Source organism: Ambystoma mexicanum, chromosome 1q, assembly GCF_040938575.1.
Source record: "Ambystoma mexicanum isolate Mex_15411 chromosome 1q, UKY_AmexF1_1, whole genome shotgun sequence".
NCBI classification, from domain to species: Eukaryota; Metazoa; Chordata; class Amphibia; order Caudata; family Ambystomatidae; genus Ambystoma; species Ambystoma mexicanum.
Genome location: NC_090922.1, coordinates 1,351,787,681 through 1,351,815,266, shown reverse-complemented (window position 1 = coordinate 1,351,815,266; position 27,586 = coordinate 1,351,787,681). Strand labels below are relative to the sequence as shown.

Genomic DNA, 27,586 nt, shown 5'->3' with positions numbered 1-27,586 from the left:
TTGAGGTTGGGATTTGGGACAGCCAACCGGGTTTCTGGACTCGAAGACTCTGATCACATTACATAGGCTCTCCCAACAGCACACATCTGGGCCTGTCTGGTCACTGGAGAGAAAGGTTACAGCTGGCATGCAGGTAGTGGGTCAAAAAGTTGGTCTGGTCACAGGACACTCCCAAAAGGGTACCACAGATTTTCTCCCTAGTTATTGAGAATTTTTTAGTGGGGTTTCTGTATCAATGGTCCTGCCTTGCAGAGTGAAGATGGAATATCTGGATACGCAGGTAAATTCAGAAGAGAGTCTCAGTGGCTTCCCCTTTTTATAAAGCAGGTGACCTCACAGGATTTATTGTTGGGCAGAACTAAGCTAGACCTACCCCTAAGAACCGGATAGTTCAGCCTAGTTGGTTATTTCCTCCAGGAGGGGACTCCGTTTATGGTGTTGTGTTTTATGAGGTACAAAGCCATCCCACAGTCATTTTTGGCAAAAATCAATCTGGACATAAATCACTCCTTTTAACAATTGTGGCACTTTTGCAAATTACATAGGCAAATGACATATTTTATACCGAGCATGGCAGTCCAACTCCCAAGTTTGAAGGCCTTTGGTTCATCCGTCTAATGATTTTCTGTCATTTTCAGGGAGAACATTTTAGCTAGAATTCTGTAACTTTATACATGTGTACATATTATCATAAGGCATGTTAGTATTGAATTCCAGAGTGGCACCTATACATTTCCCTCAGAGTATCCAATTTTCTGCCATTTCTGTCCCAAACATGCTACGGACAGCCACAATATCTTGTTTTAAAGCCACAAAAATTACCTTTAAACTGTTAAACTTCTACATTCCTGCGAGGTCCGGTTGCAGAGATAAAAGTCTTAAAAGTATATTAATAAAATAGTCTTTTGAGCCAGATGGCCAGCATTGTTTAAGGGCATACTTCCAAGTGTTGTTCTGGAGTGACCTTTGAGGGTCCCCAGTTTAATGTTGAGGGAAGGTGTTACTTGGAATTTCAGACCTACGTGTCCCAGAATCTATTGTAACAGGCTGGATCCCAGCCACAAAGTCTTATGGCTGCGTTATATTCTTCCTCTTGGTCATTCAAGGTTTCCAGGGGCAAAAGGTATCATGTAGGTATCCCAGAAATCCATTGTGGCTCCTTATCCGGTTGCCAGCACACAAATGTCCTTTGAAGCCAAGCAAGAAACCTGTTTGGCTGGTTCCCCAGTACAGCCAATGCATTTATTTATTTTATTTATTTTTGCTGAGATCAAAAGGCAAGGCTATTGGAATTTATATTAGATTTTTAACCAACCCCCCTTACATTTCTGGGCAAGGACAGGGCCTTATTCACCATTACACTTAAAACAGATCTTTTTCTTGTTTGCAAAAGCACATTTTGACACGTGGTTAATTCTGCTGGGATGTCCCTTTCAAATTCGGGTTTGGATTCCCAGCATTGTTTGCAGCCTAGTCTGTTTCTCTTACACGGCAATCTGTCCAAGGCACAGGTCCCCCTGAAATTGACATATGCACCGTGATCTAGAGGACGCAGTGAAATTCTGGAAGAAGCTGCCACTATCCGCAATGGGGAGACTTGCACTGTGCAAAATGGTGGTCCTCCAACGTCTATTATTTCACAAATCTCCCATACATAGTAAAGAAGGTATTTTTTAAGATGTGGGACAAAATGCTGGGGGAGCTACTATGGTACACAGGACACACCGGAGTGGCCATGAGGACATTGCACCGCAAGAAAGAGGAGGGTGGTCTCAATATGCTGGACATCGAGCTATAATTTTGTGGGCTGCATTGACCCACTCAACAGAATTCTTCTCCAGAACAAGCTGTGCTTTGGCAGTCAACAGCAAAATGGATGCGCTGGCTCTTGTGAGCACCATTGGCTCTCACCAAAACTGCGTTTTCAGCTACAAAAAGATGGCAGCACCATCTTGCCAAGCACAAAGGGGCGCACTGAAAAAGCCTGCCAGTGTGTTGCTTACATGTACAAAATAAGGGGAGTGAAAAAGCAGCGCTGCTTGCTGCAAGCCCAAAGTTCCCATTGAAAAAGGGAATATTCCACCTTTAAAATGATGCCGCTCTGATGCTATTTTTCCCTGTTCTTCATCACACTAACTTCATCAAAAAGACCCTGTCATGCCCACCCATATTCACATTGTGCTCCATCAGAAGAGAGCCTTATTCCTGAATGGCAGGCTGTGCCAGCCAAATCTGAGAAAATCAACAAAAGCTTTACTTCGGCTGCACAGAAAAACGCTTAAACCTTTGCTACAAAATGTCAAAAATCACTGCTTGAAAAGAACTTCTAGCTTTCTGTGCCCATGCCAATTTTAGGAGACCTTGGCATTGTATAGACTTATGTACAAGAAGCCAACGATTGCTACAAAACAACGTGGGTATGCAGAGGGAAGGGACAAACCAAATTTGTAAGGAAAAATGGGCTTTTGCAAACCAGAAAAAAAATCCTGTTTTCAAAGTACCATGTTGAACAGAAACGTGTCCGTGCCTAGCAATGTAAAGGGGTTTGTTGCTGGGAAACATATAGGGGATGTTTTATCCAACAGGTTTGTTTTGATCCAGGACAAAAGAAAATGAAAGGAATTAAAACTGCATTGGCTGAATTTTGCAAGCTCCAGAACAGGTTTTTCCCTGCTGACTAAGCTAAGGCTTCCCCCAAAAGGAACCACCATAAACTTCCAGGACATGAGTGATAATTCCAAGCTTGAAAAACTTTTAATGGACCAAGACAAAGAAAGTTCACATGCTCGTCAGACATTCGTCTGTGCTCCAGGCTGGGACAATAGAAGTTCTGGGACACCAACCTGTGAAGTCATATACCTTCAATCAAAGTGACAGTTGGCGGTAGCTGGAGAACAAAAAATGGCCCAGGGAAGGACAAAGGATGCTCATTTGTTTCAAAAGACTATTTTATAAAACTTTAAAGACTGTTACTTTTGCAAAAGAAATTCACAAAAATGTAAGTTTAAATGTGAGAGACTTATCCTACTTGCGCAGGAAAAAAGTGGACATTGCCCTACTGCAGGAAACACACTGCACCACAGAAGCCAATGCAAAACTGAAGGAACACTGGGGGGGACAGGGTTTCGGAGCACCCTACTCCAAATACGCCAGAGGGGTTTACACCTGGATCAACCCCCAGGTGCCATTCCACTTGACTAATATGGAAAAGGACCCAGAGGGCAGATACCTAATATGGGGCACTTTCGAGCAAAGAGATCTGCATAGTAAACTTATATTTCCCCAACAATAACATCCCTGCCCATTTGAAAACACTGAGTGCCAAGATGGTGCAATTTAGAGAGGGCTTTTTTCTGTGGGGAGGAGATTTCAATTGTGTCCACGATTCTGAGTTGGACAGGTCCTGGCATCCAGCGAAAGGTTCTCCACAGCCACTATGTCCCTAGCCACCCTGGTCAAGGAACTAGACCTGGCAGATGCATGGCGAGAATTGCATCCAAACGAGAGAGCCTCTTCATACTACTCGTCCCCCCATAAACTCCACACTAGGCTGGACTACCTTTTCATAACCAAGGAGCACCTGCCACAAGTAGGGGGCATGCAATATTTGGGGAGGTCTATCTCCGACCATTCCCCACTTCTGTTGGACTGGCATCACAACGGTCCCAGACCACCCATCCCCATGTGGAGGATGCCTACCGAGGCCCTGAAGGACCCAGCCTTCAGGGAGGAATTGCAGGAATCCATAGAGAATTACATAACAGAAAATTCAGGTAGCGTAGAACACACCAGCACGGTTTGGGAAGCCTTAAAAGTAGTCACCTGAGGGGAAGTTATTGCGAAAGCGGGGGGCATCAGGAAAACACTAAGAGCTGAACTTGAGCAGAGAGAATGCGAGATCCTGAAACTAGAGGCCACTCCAGTAGAAACCCCCGGGAGGGAGGACGACCTCAGAACCCTTAGAGATGCCTGCTCCGGGGCGTGGAACAGACTAGCAAAATTTGATTTTAGCGCCAGAACTGACAGAACACACGCAGAAGCCGATAAACCGGGCCGGATACTGGCCTGGCTGTGTAAACGAGAACACCCCTGACATATAACCACAACATTAAGGGTCGAACACGGTACAGAGCACAGAACCCAGCAGAGTATCAAAGACACTTAAACTTTACTATGCAGATCTATACTCCCATGCGGACAGGATCCCACCAGAACAAATTGTGGACACACTGGAGGAAATAGGCCTACCTAAGCTATCGCCTTCACAATCCGACACCTTGGACTCCAACATCACACTAGAAAACATAACAGAAGCTATTTGGTCCCTGCTGGCCACGTGTAAAACCCCAGGAAGCGATGGGCTCCCCCCCCCAGAGTTCTATAAAGCATTCGAACCCTCTCTAAACGCCAGTACTACACCAAGTCTTTTCAGAGGCATACGAAAAAGGTGTCCTTCAAGACAGCATGAGAGAGACCCTAGTGATCCCAATGCTTAAGCCCGATAGGCCTCCCGACAAATGTGATTCTTATCGCCCGCTCGCCATGCTCAACTACGACGTTAAAATATTGACGACGATCCTAGCTAAGCGACTATCCAAAGTGATAGGAGAAATGGTACATACAGACCAAAACTGCTTCATACCCGGCCGCAACACATCCCTAAATTTGCGCAGGCTCCAACATATCATAACCCAGACTGACACATGCGACGAACGACTAGCACTACTGTCCTTAGACGCCATTAAGGTGTTCTGACTCCATATACTGGGAATGGCTAATAGCGGTCCTGGAGGGATTCGGAATCGGCCAGGGATTCATCAGATGGGTGAAGATCCTGTACAACAAACCAAAGGCCAGGCTGAAATCTGGGAAGTATGTGTCAGAAGCATGGGACATTCAGAGGGGTACTAGGCAGGGCTGCCCACTCTCCCCCATGCTCTATGTTTTGGGATTGGAACCTATAGCAATTTATTTTAGACAGCAGTTTTTTGATGCAGGGATCAGGTTGGCAGGAATCGACCATATCATCTCATTATATGCTGATGATGTTCTAATATATGTTAACAATCCCCATCTAAATGTGCCGACAATACTGGAAGTCCTGGACAACTTCGCCTAATTCTCTGGCATTAAGTTTAGCAAAACTAAATCCTGCTTGTTCCCTCTGGCAGGACTGAAAAACAGAGGCAATGAAGAACTCCCCAAGGTGGGCGTCAAATGGCAGACGACCTCCTTCCGTTACCTAGAGATACAAATAATGCACACCCCAGAGTTGATGGACATACACAATACGAAGGCTACAGTACCCGCACTATGCAAATCCATAAGATTCTGGGCAAAGCTTCCATTATCCATGCTAGGGAGGGCTCAATAGCCAAGATGATTATTTTCCCCGGATTCCTGTACGGATTCCAGAATGTCCACTTCCACATCACAAAACCCTTTTTCCAACTTCTTGACACAATAATCAAAGAATTTCTATGGGGAAAGGGCAGACACCGGGTAGCCCTATCCACGCTAGTCCTACCATACGATCAAGGTGGCATCCAACTACCAAATCTAGAAAAGTACTATCTGGCAGCCCAACTGAGCCATGTGTCCAAATGGCTGGCGGATGATGCCACATCCGAGACCCCCCTGCTACAGGCCATGATCACCCCGATCCAGCTGAAAGAATTACTCTGGGCCCCACAGAAACCAATGCACAGACCACCATTTCTGGCGACCCAAGGCAAGAAGATATGGCACAGAACCCTAACGGTCTTGCGCCTGAAAAATCCATACTTCCTGGAAGTTCCAATCATCTCAGGGCTCGAAAAAACAGATACCAACCTATACAACATTAGGCTATGGGAAAAGAAAGGGATATATACTTGGGGTGACCTATACACCGACGGTACATTCAGAGAATTCCCCGAGCTGCAGGCGGTAGAAGACATCCAGGCCGGTCAATTCCTGTGGTACCAAAAGATCCGCAGCATAGCCCGCACGAGATGGACCACCTGGCCAGGAAAACCCGAAGAGGACCCCTTCTTGACACTGATGTACAACTTGAACGAAGGAGGAAAAGCGATATCTCAAATATATAGTCTAAGGGACACCCCCAACCCTTGCAGTGCTGCACTAAAGACCCGCTGGGAAACGGACATGGGACACAAAATGACTGAAAATGAATGGCTCAGAGCATTGTCCTTCCCAAAAGAGGTCTCCAGGAACCACAGATTTCGGTTAATACAAATCAATGTATTATACCGCACCTACTTGACCCCAAGCAAAATAGCGATGTTCAGCAGAACCGCTGAGACACAATGCACCTGGTGCGGGACAGATGGGGCAGACTTGATTCACATGTTATGGAACTGCACCAAGGCACAGAACCGCTGGTTGAAAGTAAAACAAACCTGCGAAGAAGCAGAATTCACAAGATACAAATGGACTCCAGCTGAGTGCCTCCTAGGCAGCTACCCTAGGCTAGCCAAACTTAAATATGCTGTAAAACTAATGGACTTGCTGTGCATAACGGCCAAAAGAACTATCGCCATGGCCTGGAAAAAGCCCACAGGACCAAGCCACAAAGTATGGTGCAAAAAACTGGAAAGATGGGCGAACGCCGAAACCAGAGCCTGGGAGGACAGTGTAACTAGATCCACTGAAGACTCAAGCATGGCATTAGAGGCATGGAAAGACACCATATCTAAACTGTTCCGATCCTCTGATGATAAACCCCCCTGAACGACGCAAATGATTGTTCTACTGATCCACATGAAGGCATAGAACACTAAGCACCAGACCCCCAAACCCTGAACTACTCCAGAAAGGACTCCTCCCGCTCCCCTGAGGAAAGTACACCCACCCTCCCTGACAATACCAACCATCATTCGCACATTGTAACGAGACAGTTAATGTTAAATTTGTTGTATGAATGTTGTTATTTTGTTTTATAAACAAGGCATAACTGCAATAAGTCTGTCAGGTATCCTGAATAAAGGCCCTGACCAGTAATAATGTAAAACACTTATAACCACAAATGCCAATAAATACATTTTAAAATAAATTAAATGTGATAGACTTCACTGCCACATGGGGAACAGAAATGGCAAAGAAGTGGATATTCTGAGGAAAGCGGACAGGGTGCCACTGTAAAATTCAATGCCGACATGCCTAATAATAATCTATACACATGTGTAAAGTTATAGAATTTTAGGCCGAATATTTCATCCGCAAAATGACTAAAAAGTATTAAAAGGGAGAAACAATGTCTCAAAAACTGGAGGATTGGACTGCTATGTTCTACATAAAATATGTAACCTGCTTATGTAATTTGTTAAAATGCTACCACTGTACAAATGTGCCATTGATGGCAAAACTGGATTTTAGCTAAAGTAACTGTGGGAAGGCTTTTCACCTCATAAAATACAACCCCAAACTGAGACTCCTCCTCGAGGAGGCGATTAACTTAGTCTGACCTATCCGAGCCTTGGAGGCTGGCCTAGCTCAGTTCTGCCCACCAATAATTCTGTGATGTCACCATGTTTTATAAAAGTGTGGCTGACAGGACTCCACGCAGACTCTTTCCTGAATTTCCTGCACCTGCGTTCCTGATCTGCTACATTCATTTGCCCGATTCCAGATTCCACTGACCGGCCAAAGCATTGCTGATCCTATCCCAGCCAGGCCAAAGCATTACTGACCCTACTCCAGCAAGGTCAAAGCATAGCTGATTCTATCCTAGCAAAGCCATTGATCCAGAAAAACTCACTAAAATCCCATAACCAAAGGGAAAATCTTTTTGTTCAGCATCCTGAAACCAGACTGGCTTCTTGCCACTACCTGCATGCCCGCTGACCTTTAGTATCCGGTGACCAGACCTTTGCCCAGCGGTTTTGTGCCAGGATAGTCCGTTACCCGGTGACCAGAACCTGTTGACTGTCCAAAATCCCAGTCCCAGAGAAACACAGTCTCCCCATCCTGACCCTTTTGTCTTTATTCCACTCTGTCTAAACAATCCTATCCATACCCTGGTAACTTGCTAGAATTCTCTGTACACCCAGTCATTGAATTTCCAAGCATTGGCGCCACTTTCCTATTTCCTTTTGTCCTGCATAGATCATACATTCTTAGTCATATTTTGAGTAATCAAAGTAATTTCCGCATAAGGTTGAACACTGGGGTGACGAGGTTGACTTCGCGAATCAACGTTGGATCTTACTGTGTCCCTCTTTATCAATATAGTCTTGATAACCTAGTTTAAGTCAAACCTGCTCTTTTTCTCAGCTGATTTTCTTTCCTCTTTCACGGCTTAATTTTACCCAAATCAAACCTTTTTCTATCTTGCATATCTCATCCAATTTTATAGCTAGAGACCTATCCAAGTATTTCACCCATTTTTCCTCAAACTCGTTTATGTCATTTTAAACGGGAATTGAGAAAATTGCAACTTTCCAACGTGTCATTCGGCTGCAGCATGTTGTATGACTTGTGTTGGTCCATTGCCTTGTGATTGCCAGTGTTTATATATTACTGCCATTGTGAGAAATCATATTTGCCTCAAACATTTGACTGCACATTCATTATTTCTTAAAAATCCAAGTGCCATTTTAGGCCTTTGCAGAGGGTTTCACCTCTTATTTTGTGAGGGAAGGTGGATTTTTGTGGGTTGAGGGAACATTGCAGGGGGAAACCTTAACTTGGGTCCATCTATCCTAATTCAAAAAGTGCTCCTATTCAATTGTGCTTTGGACATGTTCTACTAGAAGGTTTCCATTTCCATTGACATTATCATCCTATTGGTGATTGCTGTCCAATATTAAAATGTGTGTGATTGTGAACTTTAAAATAAATAAATATTGTATTTTCACCAACCGGCCTGGTTCATGGTCCATTGTGACCCTGGGTATTTTTAAAAGGGGGTGTGAGACGGTTCGGGTATTGGCTCAATTTGTATTTATTGAAATATAAAGAAAAGGCATTCCTATTGAGCGCCACATCACAGGATAAGACCAAGCGTCCTCGTCCGGTGTGTGACGCCCGATTGGTATCCTTAACACTTTGCCTCTGCCCAACTGCAGGAAACGGCACAATGGCTAGTGGGACCCGGGGGTGGCAGTTGGAGGACCTACTAGGGGGGCTGCAACCAGAAAGACAGGGGATAGAACTACTATGGGGGCCTATAGGGGAGAAATACTGCAAGGATCTACCTATCGGGTTCAAAACAACTATTAGAACGGCGCTGCTCAGTGTGGGCCTCAGGGTACTGAGACAACCAATGCACCACAGTGGGGGATCTATTCAGGGACTGCAAACGTTTGGGGAATGGAGACAAATGTACCAAATACCGAAAGGTCACTGGCTCACATATGCCAAGGTGGTCAAACGAATGGCAGCAATATGGGCTGCATCCCCGAAGAACCGGAGGCACACACCAGGTGATGCAGACGCTGCTGGGACTAGGTGAGGGCAGGTGCAGAGTCTCAGAAAAGTACAGAGCTCTACAGACAGAAGGGGAGAGAGTGAACTAGCAGTCAAGGAGAAATGGTAAAGGGACATGGGGTAGCTATTCTGGAAGAGCAGTGGACTATGATGTGGGAGCAGGTTAAAGTATCTAGGAACGCAAGGTTCCAGCTCACACAGTTCTACTTACACAGAGTATATCAAACACCGGAACGGATAGATGCAATAAACCACACGGCACCACATGCGATGCAGAGAAGCCCATGCTGGTTCTGGCACATGGTCAAATTCTGGGAGGGGGTGGTACACAGAGTGAATTCCATGCTGGGGGAACTTTATGAATGCTCTCACGAGGTGTGCTTGTGGGGAGTCTTACTGGGAGCAAAGAGGCATAAAAACCAAAACAGAATCACTAGATTCCTGTTCATACTAGCCAAAGGAAGGATACTGATGCAGTGGAAGAAAGGGACTGGCCTGTCAATACAACTGTGGCTGCACGAGGTACGCCGATGGGGGCTGGCGTAAGTAGAGTACCTAAACCAACATAGGAACCCGGACGGGAAAATGCACTAGTAATGAACTGGGGTCAGCTACTAAATGAGTTAGTATCCACACAGGATCTGAGACCACCCTAGTGCGCGCAAGATGGCAAGCATAGGTGACACGAGAAAGAAATGCTGGAAGCACAGAAAGAGGGAGGGTCCTGATTTACACTGGTATAAGACGGTTGACGGGAGCCACAGCGAGAAAAAGGAAGTGCGGCACTTGGGATGGGGAAGGGTTTGAGGGCTGAGGGGGGATAGGGATGTTACAGATTGGGGTAGGGAGAAATGAGGGGATTTGGGGTTCTGGTTTTGTTGAAGGAAAATGAGGCATGGTAGTACACACAACAGGCATAACCAAAACGACCGCTGAGGTGAATTGTAGCGGGATCAATGAGAGGCTAAAGTCACTATCTGAGAGTGCTGAAACTCTGGATACCTCGTAAAATACACTGAAGCACAATGGACTGCATCTCAGCTGAAAGCTGCCCGATAACAGGCCCGACAGACTTGGGGACAGACCCCGAAAGTGGTGAAAAGTCACATCAAGAAGTCCATGATAAGTTGTTAAGTGGGGCGGAGGGAAAAGCACACACAACAGAGCTCATTGTCCTGGTTTATAGTGATAGCATCGAATGCAAAAGAATTGAATGCAAAAGCCTCGAAAAAATGCAACTAAAAATGCATTTTTATTTCATTTTTTTTAATGGGGGGGCTCCCCCCAAACCCAGTTTTTTTACCCCTTAAAACCCATTTTAATTTAAGAAAAACCTTTACCTAAAAAAAAATACATTTTTTCGAGGCTTTTGCATTCAATGCATTGTATTTGATGGAATCACCGGATACCCATCATCCTCTATTGTTTGATTTTTAATTGCCTATGTACGATGCTCACTTAAAATTATAAAATCATATTTAAATACTGAGCCAACTTAAATTGATTGACAACACACAGAATTTTGATGCGAGTCAGATTGTTAGTTGGGGTAACTATAGAGTCCACATAGTCTGGGTCATCAGCATAGCTGTGAAATAGCACCAAACAGTTCACAAGTACGACATGAAGAGGCCTAATAAAGATATTCAAAAGAATACCCTAATAATAAAAGCAGGGATAAACACGCCGCCTGTGGGACATTGCAAACCACCATGAATGACCAAGAATTTAAGGCTTGCGCTCGCAGCCTGGATGAACGTCCCCTGAAGAAACAGCTACATTCTTTCTCTGCCGCATGCTATACTTGGTTAGTTAAAAATGTCAAGTGATTGTGTCAAATGCTGCCGAGAGGTCCACCAGCCTCACCATATCAGATCTGCTATAATCGAGCAATTGGATTATCCCAGACATCTGAAAGGGCAGCTTACGTCCCACTGTTTGGTCCAAAAGACTATCAGTCTACCAATCTCCCAGCATTCCAGAGTTCGACAAATGATTCTAGCAAGACTGTATACTTACTGCTTTGTTCAGGATTTTCAGGAGAAACAGAATGTTGGTGATTATCAGTTGGTGCATTAACTTAAGTCCAGCAAAGGGTTTTCACGAGTGGTTACACCCAGGTGTCCTTGATGCAGTTAGGGATAAGCCTAGGCATCCGTAGAAGGGGCAATTGTCTTCCCTAATTGATGCCTTGCACACCTCTAATTTGAGCTCTGCCCCCAAACCTCATGAAGGATGCTTTTTCAGCATTCTTTAAGTTGATCCATCTACCAGCCGGCTATCACGTTTTTACAGTCTCTATTTGCTTAGCTGTCCATTCATCTACCCAGAAGCAGACACCATGATAATAAATGGACCATGGATATAAATGGGGTGGGAGCCCGCAAGGAGTAAAGGGTGCGCTTTTGTCTGCTGTGCGGCTGAGCAACCTGAAAAACCTTATGGAAATACTTGCTGAACGTTTTCATGTACCTGGAGGAAAGTGAAAATCTGCTCCTGCTCCGATTCGCGTGAGACTATCGGCTCCAGCTAATAGCAGTTGAAGCGAGCGGCACCGAGCTCCTGCATCGGCATGTGAACTGTGTCACGTGACATTTGGAAGCCACGCCCCCACCTGGGAGCCTCAAAAGCAGAACAGCGCGGCCCTTGCAGCGTGAAGCCCGCGAGGAGTAAAGGGTGTGCTGTTGTCTGCTGTTTGCAGCTGGTTTCGGCGGATAAGTGATTGATCCGCTGAGGTTTAAGTTGATTTTTGTAACGCATATAGATCAACCTTGCCTGCTGTATCACAACCCAAATCCATCTATGGAACCGTCCAAACCTAGAACTAGGCTGCAAGGGAAGCTAGAGGAATCTTCAGCTCAAATAACTAAAACCCCTACTTTGCACACGTCACCTGGGGAAATCATTCTAATAGATGATCATATTAAAGAACCTTTAAGAACTGAAGGATGCAAAGAGACACCAAAAGTAGAAAATGGATCTAAAAATCAAGATTCCACTGTACTTCCACCTCGGAAATGTCACTCTCCGAAACATGTTATTCTATCAAACCATTTAACAGAATGGAACAGGAATGGTCAACATAATACTCCAAAATCGATTGACCTGATTCCCTATGGAAAAGACGCTTCTCTTCTCCAAAATAGCTGTTTATTGAATCCACAGCAAATAGATAGGATTAATAATACGGAAGTCAACGCGGTTCCGGTGCACATTCTTCCCTCTGATGGTACCTTAAACCCAGCACAATCTATAGCTAAAATTCCAAGGAAATCAATAGAAGATGACAGTTGCTTTACGCCATCGTTACAAGATCGAGCTAAAGCAGCAAAATTACTGTGGCAATCAACATATCTACCAACAGCTTCAAGAGTCATTCACCACAACAAACCCATAGCAGTACGCATCGCTCGTCTATCTCTTGATATCACTGAAATAGACGCCATCATGGATTCGCAGGAAAAAAGAAACAAAGTCTTCAGTGGAGCTTTTACGTCGAATCCATTAAGAAATAGAGACATCTACGCCAATTGGACAACCAAGAACAGGTTTCCCTGGAGAAAAAAAATACAATGCACTCTAATAAGTTGTCACCCAAACTTTAAACAGAAGAATTGGATTCTTTTTCCTCAAGTGTAACAACCGAACATCAAAGTCAATCTCCGGAAACCCAACAAAGATTGCCAACGACAATGCTGGATTTACAAAACACACTGGTGGTGGTATTATCTACCGCAATTATTCCGTTTCTAAAGATCCAGGAATATATGGTCGATTCTATAAAAGATCAAGCGACACTGCTAGCGATGGTAATGACAAACAAACATTTAGAAACTTTTGTAAATACTATTCAAGACCGACTTAAACATGAAGCAGAAACATCTAGAATGTGGCAAAGGCGACAAGCAGAATTGGCAAGAGTGGTCCGGGTAGACAAACAGAATCTTTTGGAAACTGTTTCAACAATTACCAAAAAACTAATTGATGACAAAGCAAAAAAAACAATCGCAGACGATGGAACAAAAGCAATATGTAACAAATCACACACAAACTGAATGTTTAAATAAAATAGAGGATAAAGCAGATCAAACAATATGAAATTCAGTTACTTCAGGTTATACCAAGTAATTTGACAATGCCGACACTGCAGGTTAATGCTGAACCACCTACTTGTACTCCGTTTGACATATTTGATCTTTCCAAACGGGGGATAGTGGGTCAAGACATATTAAGCAAACCAAAGAATAAGAAAGCAACACAAAACAAACAAAAATAATAAAAAAAAAAATAAAAAAAAACACAAAATGGCTCTCGTGCATTCCTCAGAAAAATGAAGACAGTGCAGAAAATGTTACCGGACGAGTCAAAGAACAACAATACGCAACCTACTATAAAAAAAAGTGTATACAACTAACTACTCAAAAAACAAAAACAGCGATAATACATAAAGATGCCACTAATGTGGATATGCAAGTATTGCCAGAACCACTTATCAACCGCCGATGATGTTAGTGACTGTAATTCAATGTCATTAAACTCACAAGATGCTACTTTGATCATCGTTGATGAATGTCAAGATACGGTTATAGAGCAATCTCAAAGCGAATATGACAAAGAAGATGCTTCAACAACCTTTCCTTTGAATATTCAACAATATCCAATGATGAATCTTGGACATCAGCAGATACGCAAGCTGAAAGTACTAACAACAAAAACCTTATGGTTCAACCAAGTCCCATACTAGTTAGACCAATCTTCCAAAACCTGTTGAAGGCTTGTTGCCTATAGAATAGCTCTATTTCCAAAGACAGTAAACACAGAAGACTCGGTAATAATGAACAGATCTAACATTCTGCGGTTGTTCAAAGCAATTCCTCAATTGACTAAAATGGAATCAGATGATCTAGAACTTGTACTGTTTCCGAATAAACGATATACCGAAGAGGCTCATATTGGCTTTTACAAACAAGACACAATGCAAAGAGTCTTGGCAACCAAACAGCACTTTGAAACATTAGGTTTTGAAATAGAAGAAATCTTTGTTTCACGGTCGATAGGCTGAAAAAAAAAAAAAAGAAAAAATCTGGCACTGTTCAGGCAACATACATTTAACAATAATCTTGAACAGAGTAAAGTGATAGGATCTGAGCAAAATGTCAATGACTCAAGAACAAAGTTCCAGGCGCAAGACCATAGAAATACCCACATTTTATGGCGTGACTATCACGAGACACCACAAACAAAATCAAACTTGAAGGCCGAGCAAAGAGGAAGGAAAACTTACCGATAACAACAAAGAGGTAATCATTTTCAAAAGTGTAGAACATCTCTAGGCTCTTGGAACAAAAGAGGAAACAAACATCTCCTAGAAAAACAGTCAACATTTTTGAACACCCTGGATATCATTTGCTTGCAGGAAACGTGGTTGACCGGAGAGGTAATATGCGAGGGGTATAGTATCCTAATGAACCCTGCTATATCAGCACAACAGGGAAGACCAGCAACAGGAATGTTGATACTAACAAAATTACTGCCAACGTGAACAATAATAGCAAGTAAGAATATACACCTGTGGGCACAATATCTAACCATCAGAATTTTACCAGATAATAATGAAACCGGCGTGTCCACGGCTGCTAATCTGATATCTATCTTTAACATCTATTGGAACCCAAATGCAATATCAGAGACAAGATTCATAGATTCAATATGCAATGAAATTGATAACTTGGCCATCTCGAACAGCGGAACTGAATTCATTATAGGAGGAAACTTTAATTTCCATCTATTCAATATAGAAAGTGATAATTTAGACCCCAGAGTCATGTCAAGTAGAGCAAAAAAATTGACAAAAGAAGTAAATCTGAGAAACATCTTTCTAAGTGAACAACCTACTAATAGCAAAGGTAAGCCGTTACCAACATGGTCATGAGAAACGTCCAATTCAACTATCGACTATATTTTTATATCAGAAGGGATCCAAAATTTAACAACTTCGACTGGAAATTCAATACAGCCAGATAGTGACCACCACTTGATACAGATTGAATGGGCTTTCCATGCAATAATCGACCAACGACTAATGATGCCTGAACTTGATCTCACAAATGTGGGCTGAATAGACTCTGAATAAAACAACATCAAATATCGGAAATAGTCTCAACTTTTGAAGATGCGCTAATTCAAGATAAACAAAAATTGAATTATGGGTGGATCTTAGAAAAATATCAACATGCGTGATCAAAGCAGAAACAAAAACAAACCCATGCATATTACTTTAACGTGGAAATCCAAACGAAAAAAAAACCCATTACAAACGCTTGCGAAAATTGAGAAAAAACAGACAAATTTTGAAATTGAAATAAAAAAAGAAAACATTAAGTATTCCAACGCAATAAAATCCATCAAAGCCTCTATAAAGCAGAATGATGCAGAAGCGATTTTGAAAGCATTGAATCAGAAAAATACGCGCCAACTATGGTCTCTGCTAAACGTCACATCTACATCAAAGAATATGATTCAAGAAGTTGATACAGCCAGATGGGTGAATCATTAGTCAACATTATATAAAAACACTGTACAATCAGATAAAGGATATAGAGAAACATGATGAACCTTCGGACCTTAATTGGGACCTAGAAGATGTCATCAGTACCATCAAGTCACTCAATTCTTGGAGAGCACCAGGCACTGATGGCTTAGCAAACAGTAATTTAAAAGCGGCGCCAGAAGATTGGGCTAAATTCTCTTCCTTTTAAGATTAATTGAAAAGACGAAAGATTTCCCCTAACTTGGACAACAGCTGTTCTGATTCCTATTTATAAGGGAGGAGATAGAAAAGATCCAGCTAATTATAGGCCGATAGCCTTATTAGATCCTTTGGGAAAATTATTTGCTGGTTACCTCCAAAAAAAATGTAATCGATGGGCAATAGATCATGACAAAAAAGCTAAGAGACAAACAGGCTTTGTTAATCGAATAGGCACTAATGTCAACCTTTTGTTGCTGAATATGATGAAATACAAAGCAATGGCAAAATCACATCAAGTATATGCTATATTTATAGACCTAAGGACTGCTTTTGATTCAGTAAATAGACAACTATTATGGTCCAAGTTAAGGGCCTGGGGATGCCCCTCGAATATTCTGAATCCAATAAAACAACTATATTCTAACACCTCTATGTGTCCGGCTCACGAAAGATGGAAGAGTGACAGAATCCATACCAACAGGGAATGGGCTAAAACAAGGTTGTCCATTAGCCGCGTGCCTCTATAATCTCTTTACGTATGATTTTGGAGGGAAAATTCAAAACAACATGGCAAATCCACCAAAACTCAATAGTGAAACCATTCAAACGCTAATTTATGCAGATGACATTATTCTAGATAAAACATTGAAAGGACTTCAACAATCAGTGAACAAAGCTCAAATTTACATGACAGAGAATACCTTACAAATTAACATCAATAAAACCAGAATAATGAAACTCACCACTCAAAAAACTAAGATTCAACATAATATGAAGATTCGACTATAAAATAAAGTGATCATTGCAACTAAAACAATAAAATATCTAGGTGCTCTAATTAATCCATAAGCGAATGAAGCAGAATGGAAACAACATATTGAGGAGAAAGCGAGATCTTTGGCAAAACAAGGGCGCTTCTTCCACTTAAAATATGGGACATATTCAGCAAAAGCCACAATTCTGCTCTATAAACAAAAAGTAATTCCAATCTTGACATATGCGAGCGAGACACTCATTAATCAACAACTAATGAGATGGCCATATTACGAAGCATTATTTTGGAGGAAAATACTTGCATTACCCAAAACATTTCCTATCAATACAATAAGATTTGAACTAGCTTTGCAATCGGTACAATCTATAATACTTTGGAAACAAATGGATTTGTTAAGAAAAATCATTTGAGGAAAAAATACCAGCATTAGAAATCCTAAAGGGAAAAAAAAAGGAAACATTTGAAACATTAGCTCTCTTGAAATGGTCCACTGAAATCAAATCGAAAATGAGAGCGGAAGATATCACAGAAGAAAAGTTGCTTAATAGACCGCAGTATGCAAAAAGGAAGGTTCAAACGAATGATTGGATAAGAACGATAGAAGCACAGAAAAAGTACAAGCATCATCTTAATGTGGAAACTGAAGTAAGAGCACTCAATGAACTACCATCAGATCTGGCACAGTTTCCGTGTTGTAATACCCGTGATTTGTTCTTGCGCTTTCGTTTAAACATATTGCCCACCAGAGAATACCATGCTTTGATAGAGAAAACAGCCACCAAATCCGCGGCTTGTCGATTTTGCAAAGATCAAACAAGAATAGAAACTCCATTTCATGTGATTATGGTTTGTCCAGCTTTGAAAGCAAAAAGAGACTTCTATAGAGACTTCTTTAAAATCGCTGAAAAACGGCAGACAACTGAGAAAAGATGGGCAGAACTCCTTGAAGGTAAGACTCAACGTCTTATATTTACTGTGATTAAATTCTAGAGTGAGATTACTAAAGAACTTTAGATGAATAATAAGAAAAGAACTGACTGAATATTTTGTAAAAATGTATGTAAATATAAATTAAAAGTTTGTTAATTCAAACAAAGCATTTTAATAAAAAGAAAAATGGGGTGGGGACCATTTATGTTAAAAGCAAGCTTCCCGAACGGTAGGCACCCAGTGTGCTGTATTTGCTGCTTACAATGTAACATGAAACAACCAGGAGACACTTTCAAAGTGATACATGCAGCAAATTTAAAGCCACCGGTTTACTTTTTAAACTGTTTTGTGTGGATTTGCCCACAAATACCCTGCCATTCATCTGCTTTTAGTATGTTATTGCATCTCTATACTTAAACTTCTAAAGTTGATGGAGGTGTGTCAAATTGCTCAATCAAAATGAAATGTTTCTATTAATTTGACTGCATTCATTTGGAAACTAAACTGCAGGTTCTTGGATGCCAATGTTTCATTTTCAACATAGGGCCAACAACCTCCCCCTGAACATGAGCAAGAAACCAGTCCAAAACCTGCCGCAGTTGAACACTGCTCTTCGAAGCACATTTTTTTAATAACAAATTTCAAAAAGCTACAGGATTTACAGACTGTTTTAATAACGTCTCATTAAACCTCCTAAGCTACCATAGTACTTTCTGCTTTGGGATGTGTCAAGGACGGGTGTGGCTACACGATTGTGCTCAAATTCTCTGCATTACCAAAAATGTGGTTCACATGCATGACTTTAGAGCCAATAGTATTTGATCTTTAGCCACACTTACAATGTGCCCTCATGTAGGATGTAGAGACAAACCGAAAACATCTGTATGGGGCAACGTTAGACTAATGTCCCTGGTTCTAAGGGGGCCAGTTGCATTCTTTTCACCCCCACCCTCCACACAGATCTTCTGTTAAATGGAGTCAAATAATGAATAAGGGTTACATGCTACATTTTATGGATTATCTTTTAAAAGCACAGAGTGGGTACTTCATGGAATACGTTTTTTTGTAATGTATGTTTGGCTGAGGTGCAATTCAGGGTGCCCCCTCATGAAGGCGTAGAGTTGGGGTGATTGCAGGCTGTTAATTTCTTTGGTTATGTAGGTGTTCATAAATTGATTTCAAACTACAGCAACAAAAGATGATATATTTTCAATGAAAAACAAAGTAAACACACTTTAATGACCAAATGTGCTTGGAGGTTTATGTGGGGCCATTTTGCAACGGTTAAACCGAAGTTCCCTTTTCAGGATAACTTAAAAACATGATGCAAGCCTTATGTTTTCTTAAACCTACTCTGAACTTGAATGTGGTCACATTTTTCATAACTACAAACAGCTTAGTGAAATTAGGTTTACTTAAACCAGTTTAGCCTGTTGGCTCTTATTTGTTAGTGCCCCTGTTCTACCCCTCTTGTCGCCCCCCCCTAATACTGAATGGGGTCTCCATTATGAGCCATGAACCTACCAGGTGGCATAAGAACTACAAAAAATGGCCCCTATTCGATTATGGAAAGTTGGTTGATGAGTGTCTGACAATGCCGATACACATTCTTTTTACATTTAGTAGGAAAAGTGACATTTCTCGATCAACCGCTAGATGTCAACAAATGCAAAGCATGTCAAAACATTTAACACTATTCACTAAGCAAAAAATGAGATTTAAGTTTCTAATTTGGTTACATATTCTGTTCTGTTAATACGCTTTCGTACTATGCCGAATCGCCACTGTTCTCACCTGGGGGCACTTATACCTTAAATCTGCGGGAAGAAAGAGCATGAACTGTGGCGAAGTAAGAAGATGGGAGAAGAGCTGGTAAGGAGGTGGAGGGGGCAGGGCATGTCTGCTGTTAGTACAGAGGCACATTGCGGCACAAATGTGTTGTGATAACGTATGGACTGCGTCTCCAAGACAGCTTTGACGTAGTAGAAGGTAACATGATGCAGCAATGAGGGGTTCAGGAGCATGGTGGGTGGAGCAATTCAAATATTAAGTTTGCTTAATTGCCTGGACTATTATGCTGCAGGTCAAATTCCAAAACATTGATTCTGGTAACTCATGATAAAATATAACTAATCAGAAAAAGACATTTAAAGATAAACTTCATTCTTCACACAGTTAATTTCTGTATAATGCACCAAATGTCGACTAGTTAGCATATCGCATACGCCACGTGACAAGCACTGTATACAGTTTCCATGTATAATTATTGTACTTTTACTGTGATTGCTTCTATACTAACCCAGACTTGAGACAGTCTGCGCCTTTTCCGACAGTGATTCACGTCAATGCTAATTATGAAATGTACAAGGTAATCCCATACCTACTGTGCAGCTGTCTTCAAGGACCACATCTACATTTCGGTCCCTGTACTCGACCCTGAAGTCCAGCATTCGTGGCAGTCTTTCCACAATCTGTCGAGATGTAAGAACAGGTCGAAACGCTGACGTGGAGGCAGGTGATGATGGCGTTACCGCATGAGACACAGAAGTAGATGATGTAGACTGGGTTGTCGGGCAAAACACTGGGCCTGGTAATCTTTCAGCTGCAAATTCACTGAAGAACGAGAACCAATTAACATGGAATCTAGACAAGACTACAGAATATCTAAACATTAGACAGATGGCAGGCCGTGGCAGTGCTAGAGCAACAGTTCATGATAGAACTACGCCTTCTTTACCATTGTGCTACTTTTAAATAACATAAATACAATTTAAAAAAGACTGTTAGCTAAACTTTAAAAATAAATAAATGCAATAAAAATTGTTATTTCCATGATTCTTGAAACCCTTAAATAATGAGCTTACTATGAAGCATACTATTTTCAAATTGAGATTACAACATAAGCGGGACGTACAAATACTGACTAGATACCATACGCAAATCACATGTATACGAAATGCCATTTCCTTAATTATGTACATTAGTCAGAGTTTTTGTTTTGTATTGATCGGTTAGCAGTTATTGTAGGATTCTATATTTAATAAGAATGCTGAACCTTGCGTAGTCGCGTGTAAAGTGTACAAGGTTTACATTCTTCCCCTGAAAACTCACTCAAATCACTCTCAGGGCATTCACAGTTGTGCACAGTCCATACACAGGTATACAACAAAGTTCTTCTACATTCATTAAATGATAGGCCTACAAAAAAAAAAAAAAAAAATCACAGTTCTGCAGATAATCGGCAAAGCCGAATTTTTTAAAATATGTTCTAATGTGCTTTCTGTTTATAAACAAACCTTTTACACATAGTTAAATTAAGCAATCCAAAAAGATAATTTTCAAAATTACTAATTAAACACATGCTTAAAAATATGACTGTACATTTGCATAAATACCTTTAAACTAAAACAAGAGATCTTATTTATCCCTCAATTCAGTTGATTCATTATTATGCATTAATCAAACGAAACGCATGAATATACTATTAATATCACAGGTATAAAACAGATTATTTTTCATTTACAGAAAAGAGAATTTAAAGCTAGCCACATAATGTAAATTCAGAGATTAGTGATCAAAAGTATAACTTCCCTCCAGACAGAATACAGCCGGAGTAATCACTACAAACTCAGCCCCATAAATGGCACTCCAAAACTGGTCGCCCCAATAGAGTCATAGTTGGTAACAAAATTGGAGTAGCTTTTAAGACCTTGAGATTTCAATTTCACACACTGCGTAAGAAGATGGCGGGAGGACTCAACTGCTGTATTACATAACCAACAAGCCCTCTCATTTAGAGGCAAATTTGCCCACCGATCAGTGTGTTCAAAAGTAGGCAAGATGTTGGGCCGGAGTTAGCTAATAAATCTTATTTGTGTTGGGAATAGTTTGGTTAGGTAAGTGCAAGGGAGGTTAAATAAAAATCCCTATTTGCTATATGCAGCATATCATTTAAATTTGGATAATCTATCTATATTACTAATATAAAGCTCTAGTTTTTCTTCTCTTTTTTTAAGATAACAGTCCTATTAGAATGTAATACCAAATCTTCAGGGGATAGGTTGAGATCCTCCAGATGTGTTACTGTTTTTCATAATTGTACTAAGAACGTGTTTTTGCTTTTGTGGGCGTACTGTTCTGCCATATAGCTTTGCAAGGTATTTGACAATGTTGGGGGAAAGAATACAGATAGAGGTTACATCGTTGGACGAGCCATAATAAGCGTATAGAAGGGATGTTTATTTTTCCAATGTGGGTGGAAAATTACGAGCTGCCTTGACAGCAAGATCAGCATCACTGACCTATAGATTATTATGAAGAGGGGCTTGAATGCAGCTTTGCTTTACTCCTGCATTGGTGGATATTTCAGCATTGACCCCTCCCCCCTTGAGATTCATACGCACAACTAAGGTAGTATCAGTGTAGAGAATGATAAGAACATTCAATAAAAGGTCAATACCCCAATTTCTCAATTTAGTCCATTAGAAAGGGTCTGGACACGGTGCCAAAAGCCTTACTGAAGTCAATAAAGCTTAAGTATAATCGATCATTTAACATGGCTTTAGATGCAGCAATGATAAACTTGAGCGCACTGATGTTATGACGAGTGCTGTGCCCTTTACGGAAGCCAGCTTGTAACAGAGATAATCCCAGACATGTTGTCCATTTTGTCCGTTTTTTTTTTAATATAATAGAAGATTTTTTGACTGACATCAAGCATTGCCAGGAGTCTATAATTTACGGGGTTTGCTTGGTACCTTTTTAAAAATAGGAATCAGGCTTGACAGCTGGCAGGAATTAGCCCCTCTCAATATTTTCTGGAACAGATGCTTCAACATATTCGCCTAAAATAGAGGATCCTCCTTTAAAACCGCGTTAGTCAAGGTATCTTGTCCAGGTGCGCGCGAGTTACTAAGAGCTTTGATCAGAACAATATCATCTTGCTCAAATCCATCTAGGAAATAAGAAGTGGGCAATTAGCTGAAATCTACTTTATAACGGCAATCAGGGGCACAATAGAGAGTTCCCCAATTAGCCACAATCCAGTCCGTTTCACCAACTGGGTTCAAATCTAGACAAGATATTTTATTTCTAAAGCTCCTAGCCATAGCCCAGAATTTCTTTTCATCGTTACTTTTTAGTAATTCAAAGAGGAACTTCCCGTTTGCATTTTTGGTGGAAAATGTGTGGGCTTTGAGCCAGTTTTTGTATCGAGTATTGGACCTTCAAATCATATCATTTCCTGCCTGGTGAGATTTTTTGATTTGCATATGTTTTTGTCTGAGGGTTCTCTTAGCCCGATGTATTAGTACATAAAAGCAGTTTGTGCCATTTTTCAGAAATGTCCAACCGCCAAACTGTAAATCGAATAATTTTCCCCATAACAACATCAGGCTAGAGAGAACCCAACTGATCGTGGCTAACTACTCAAAAATAAATTCCCTTCATGTTGATGAAAGCGCTAATCTTGTTAACATTTCTACTGCTCCAAATTATACAATTGCCTTGGATGTTCGAGGAGACACGATCCTTGAGAAGGTTAATTTTGCGTATAGATGGTAGCTTAAAAGACCAAGATAGTACGGCAGGGTCACTAGGAGTAATAAATGTGACCGAGTTAACCCAATAAATTGCATCGAAAAACACATAACCAAGGCAAGAAGAACTTGTTCCATTGGTCAGGTGTATAGAGGGGTCTCAGCGTGACCATGTTTAGGATTTAGACAAGGTGATGTGTTAAGAGTCCCCCTCCACTCCTTATAGGCACACTGTTTGCGGCAATGTAATGTCTCCACACAGGATTCTTCAAGTGAAGATTGGATGAATTCAGGCAGTTGGGGCACGTTTAAGCGACCAGCGACAAAAACATTGCCCTTTGGGTGGTTTTCAAACCAATTACAGAGCATTTTATACATATGGTGCAAGATGTCTTTGACGCGTTTCCGTATAGGAGGGGAATAGATATTAATTATCAATGTAGAATCCGCAATGGATGTATATTGAGAATTGCCGGGGAGGTTAAAATGCTCATCCAATGGAACTTCACGCCAATATGACTCCACAAAATGTACCCGGGGGAATCAAAACAATGTTGGAGACTCTGTAATGGAGAGAGAACGTGGAGCCACATATGGTGCGAGTGTCCCAAACTTGGATACTGGGAGTGGGGGGGAGCATATAAGAGGCAATAGAGCAGGTCCGAGCATATCATGGGGTGAAAAGCAGCGCAAACAGAGGCCTAGCACGGATTGTCCTGGACGGGTCATTGCAGGAACTCACTACGAAGCCGAACAGTAAGCTCTACGTCATCATGATGATGGTGGGCGCGCTGCCGCAAAGATGGAAGTCCAAAGAGCATGAATGGCTGGCGAAAAAATGTACATTTACAGCTCAGGAGTGGCTCATTTACTCATGGGGGACCACAGAAGGTTTTGATCAGATTGGTCGAGGTTATTGGACTTCCTATAGGAGGGGGCGAGGGGAGCACAGTGCCCAAGGAAAATGCGTCTACTGGGCATAACGGAGCCAGAGTAAGGAGGATACCCCATGGAAGGAGAAGGAGAAGGATGCGGGGCACGGACCCCTGACACCCGAGGAACAGATCGCTTCAAAGAGACTCTTACCCAAAACAGCCTTCCGCCGGACAAGGAGTTGGGGGGTTGTACACCAATGGTCTAATTGTTTTTGTCTAAAAATGCTAATAAAAAGTTATGTTTTAAAAAAATATATAAGAATTGCAGGGGGACGTATGGCGGAATTATTTCTTCACCGTATGGCGCTGATAGCAAGGCCTCCAGTAGGGCATACAGCTATGCCCTGCACAGCGTCTATATATTTTGTGCGGCCATCAATATCAAAATCCTCGACAGCCCAGATTACTGATAGTATGAATACATTGCAGGCTTTTATGTGGGCGATGCCCAGAGAGAGGGTCAAAAAGGAATGGAAACCCCCAGTATTCCAGCAAATCCACTTTATGCAGCTAAGGTTGTGGTGCTGTCAATAGTCATCCAATCCTAATTGTTCTGCCATCCAAAGCAAGAGTTTACCCCTGCGAATGGGACTGATGTGCAGGTGTGTCATCGCCTTTTAAATAAAATTCGACCCTAGAGGGTTTACTTTCCTTTCTCAGTCTGGAGTGTGGCCGACAAGCTAAGAGATCTTGCTGGGGTAGGGCAGGGTGGCTGCAGCACACAGCATTTTTAAGTCCGGTTTTTAGTAAAGCGCCAGCACTGGCACACAGCAGGGATGCAGTAGCGGGTTAGGCGAGTTCGATGAGTGCCCAATTCATGGGGCTATTCCATTTTGAGAGCTCCACGTGCAAAATATTGCTACTATTAATGGCAGCAAGCCATGGGATGTTTTTCCACACTTAGTAGACGGGATTGGTTTGAAAACAGACTCACCGGTTGGGAATAGTTCTTCCAATTTGACCAAGGTTCCTAGTGCTGTTGATATTTCCAGATAAAATGATAGTTGCAAGGTAAAGCTACAGTCCCGATTGCTGGCTATTCCCACTGACATGGTGCTAAGTGGCACTTTTGTAAGCAACTCTACTTTTAGTGCAGGGAAAAAGGCTTTCGGCCAGGAATGAGTCATCCTTCTCGCAGTAGAGATGATCTACTTGTTCAGATTGAATCAGAGCCGGGGCAGCCTCATTTTCCCATAGCCATTGATTCAGTGGTACTTGTCTGTACCTCCCATCACCCAGAGTAACATGCTCAAAACTCCGACAACCCAGAGCATTCGCAGAGTCGGGAGCAGAGTCTTTGGGTCCTTGGTGTCCTCAGTGTACGCTGTGGCGTGGCAGATCGAGACAGCGCAGTAGGACTTTCAGTACACCATCGATCGATTGAGAAGGTACGTGGAAAAAGCTCCCATACAATCCTATCTCGCATAACTGTTACAACAGCACAGAACACCTTAAAAAGGCTGGGCGGGGAGGTGGAGGGTGAGCGTTTAATATATTGACCGCCATGCTACAAGGTCCCGGCACAGGGACTATTTGAACGAAGATCAGCCAAGGGGCATGGAAAGGGAGTGTCGAAAGCTGCCCCTAAGAGCTTCTGCTTCTTCGAGAGCAAGACGGCATTATCGGAGGAGCGCAATGGCAGAGTAACTTCACGGAGGGACAGTGGTGATAAACCCCAGGCTCTCGTACGGTATCCTCGAGAATAAGTGGCTGCAGTAATTGCTACGTAACAGGAGCTGCCACAGGGGCAAGCCTTCTAGAAGGTCCAAGTACAAGCCTTAACAAGAACAAGTTTAAGAACAAGTTTGATCAGCTCCCGCATCGGGAGGGTGCACATAGTTTTGCTCCTGGTGTACTAAAACACTACAGATTGGAAAGCAACCGAGTAAGCTACCAACAGCAGAACTAGCCTTCAACAAGCACCACGAGTCCCACCTTTGCACCTTACCACGTAGTAGACAGCACGGACACAAGGAACAATGCTCAAGTATAATTTGCGCAGTGGAATGCTGACAGATGATGCCAGAGCACCAGAATGGTATAGTTCCTATGTTGAAACAGTAACTCCATTGGAAAATCAAGCTCCAATTCCATTTACGGATTATCCCTACCACTGCAAAAATATTGGTAAATGCCCAGGTTCACTCGCATGTTTCTGAACAAGTTAAATGAATGGTGGAAAAAGACGGGGTGGCCCGCCTTGACGCATCCCTCCTCCTCATCCGGGGTTAGGATACACCTTAATCTCTAAAATGCACCAAAAAAAAAATAATAATAAAATGCGTATCATTTTGGTAAGAAAAGGCACATAAGCTTGTGCGAATTTGCCCAGGACGATAGATCGATAAAAACACCATCCAGCCGATGTCTCCAGATGGGGCATATGGTGGGGAGCAGTCATGAACGAAGATTCCATGGACAGCACCACAGCCGATGAGGGTGATCAGCCAATAATGGAACCATCAAGACTGGATCATCAGTCGCTAGAGAGGTTAAGTCCAAAGAAAGTACCCCAAGCGAAAAAAAGAGCAAGAATCACAGAAAGGTGGTGTGGAGAGTCAGCATGCTAGTGAGACCACACTCTTGGCACTAAACTTTTTTTTTAACTCATTAGTCACAGTGTTCGATCTGATGAATCACATACCGGAATCCTGCTAGAACTAACAAAAGAAACAGTAAATTGCACTGCATCCATTGTGGGCATTAGAAATGTCATCAATACAAAAATAGCACCAACTCTCAGTGACTTGAAGATCGAAGTAACAAAACAGGGATTGGATATCTCGCCAATCTTTGAGTCCAAACGCCTAACGAGGAAGGAGGGTGTGAATTCCCACCTACTAATGAGAGACTTCATGAATCAGCTATGAGCCCTATGGGATAGGTGGAAGACTAGCTGCGAGAGGAAACATGAGCCTCCCATTTGATCATCCTCCCCTTTCGGAATCGACCATGGAAGAATTCAGAAGACTGGCTGAAGTAGTGGAGGGGGGCGAAGGGGGAGGTATACAGCCCATTCAAATCTCAGACGAAATGGTGGATGCGCCCATTGAAGGAGAAGGCATTGTCTGGATAGAAGTCGGACAACAGAACCATCACAGAAGAAGGAAAACAAAAGAAAATATGCCAAGAAACAAAGGCAAACATTTTCATCGCTAATAGCCAAGAAAGAACCAAAAAAACAAAAAATCAAAAGCAGCAAAAAACAAGGAATTAAGGCCCTTTCTGC

At 42.1% G+C, this 27,586-nt stretch overlaps 1 protein-coding gene across 1 annotated transcript in view; it reads right to left on the bottom strand.

Annotated features, from left to right (window-relative positions):
• Positions 1 to 27,586, bottom strand: part of FAF1 (Fas associated factor 1) — a 2,829,503-nt gene that overhangs the window by 2,455,863 nt on the left and 346,054 nt on the right. The window contains exon 4 of the mRNA XM_069642220.1: positions 20,266 to 20,498. Coding sequence (XP_069498321.1) covers positions 20,266 to 20,498 — 233 coding nt within the window. The remainder of the gene's footprint in view (positions 1 to 20,265; positions 20,499 to 27,586) is intronic.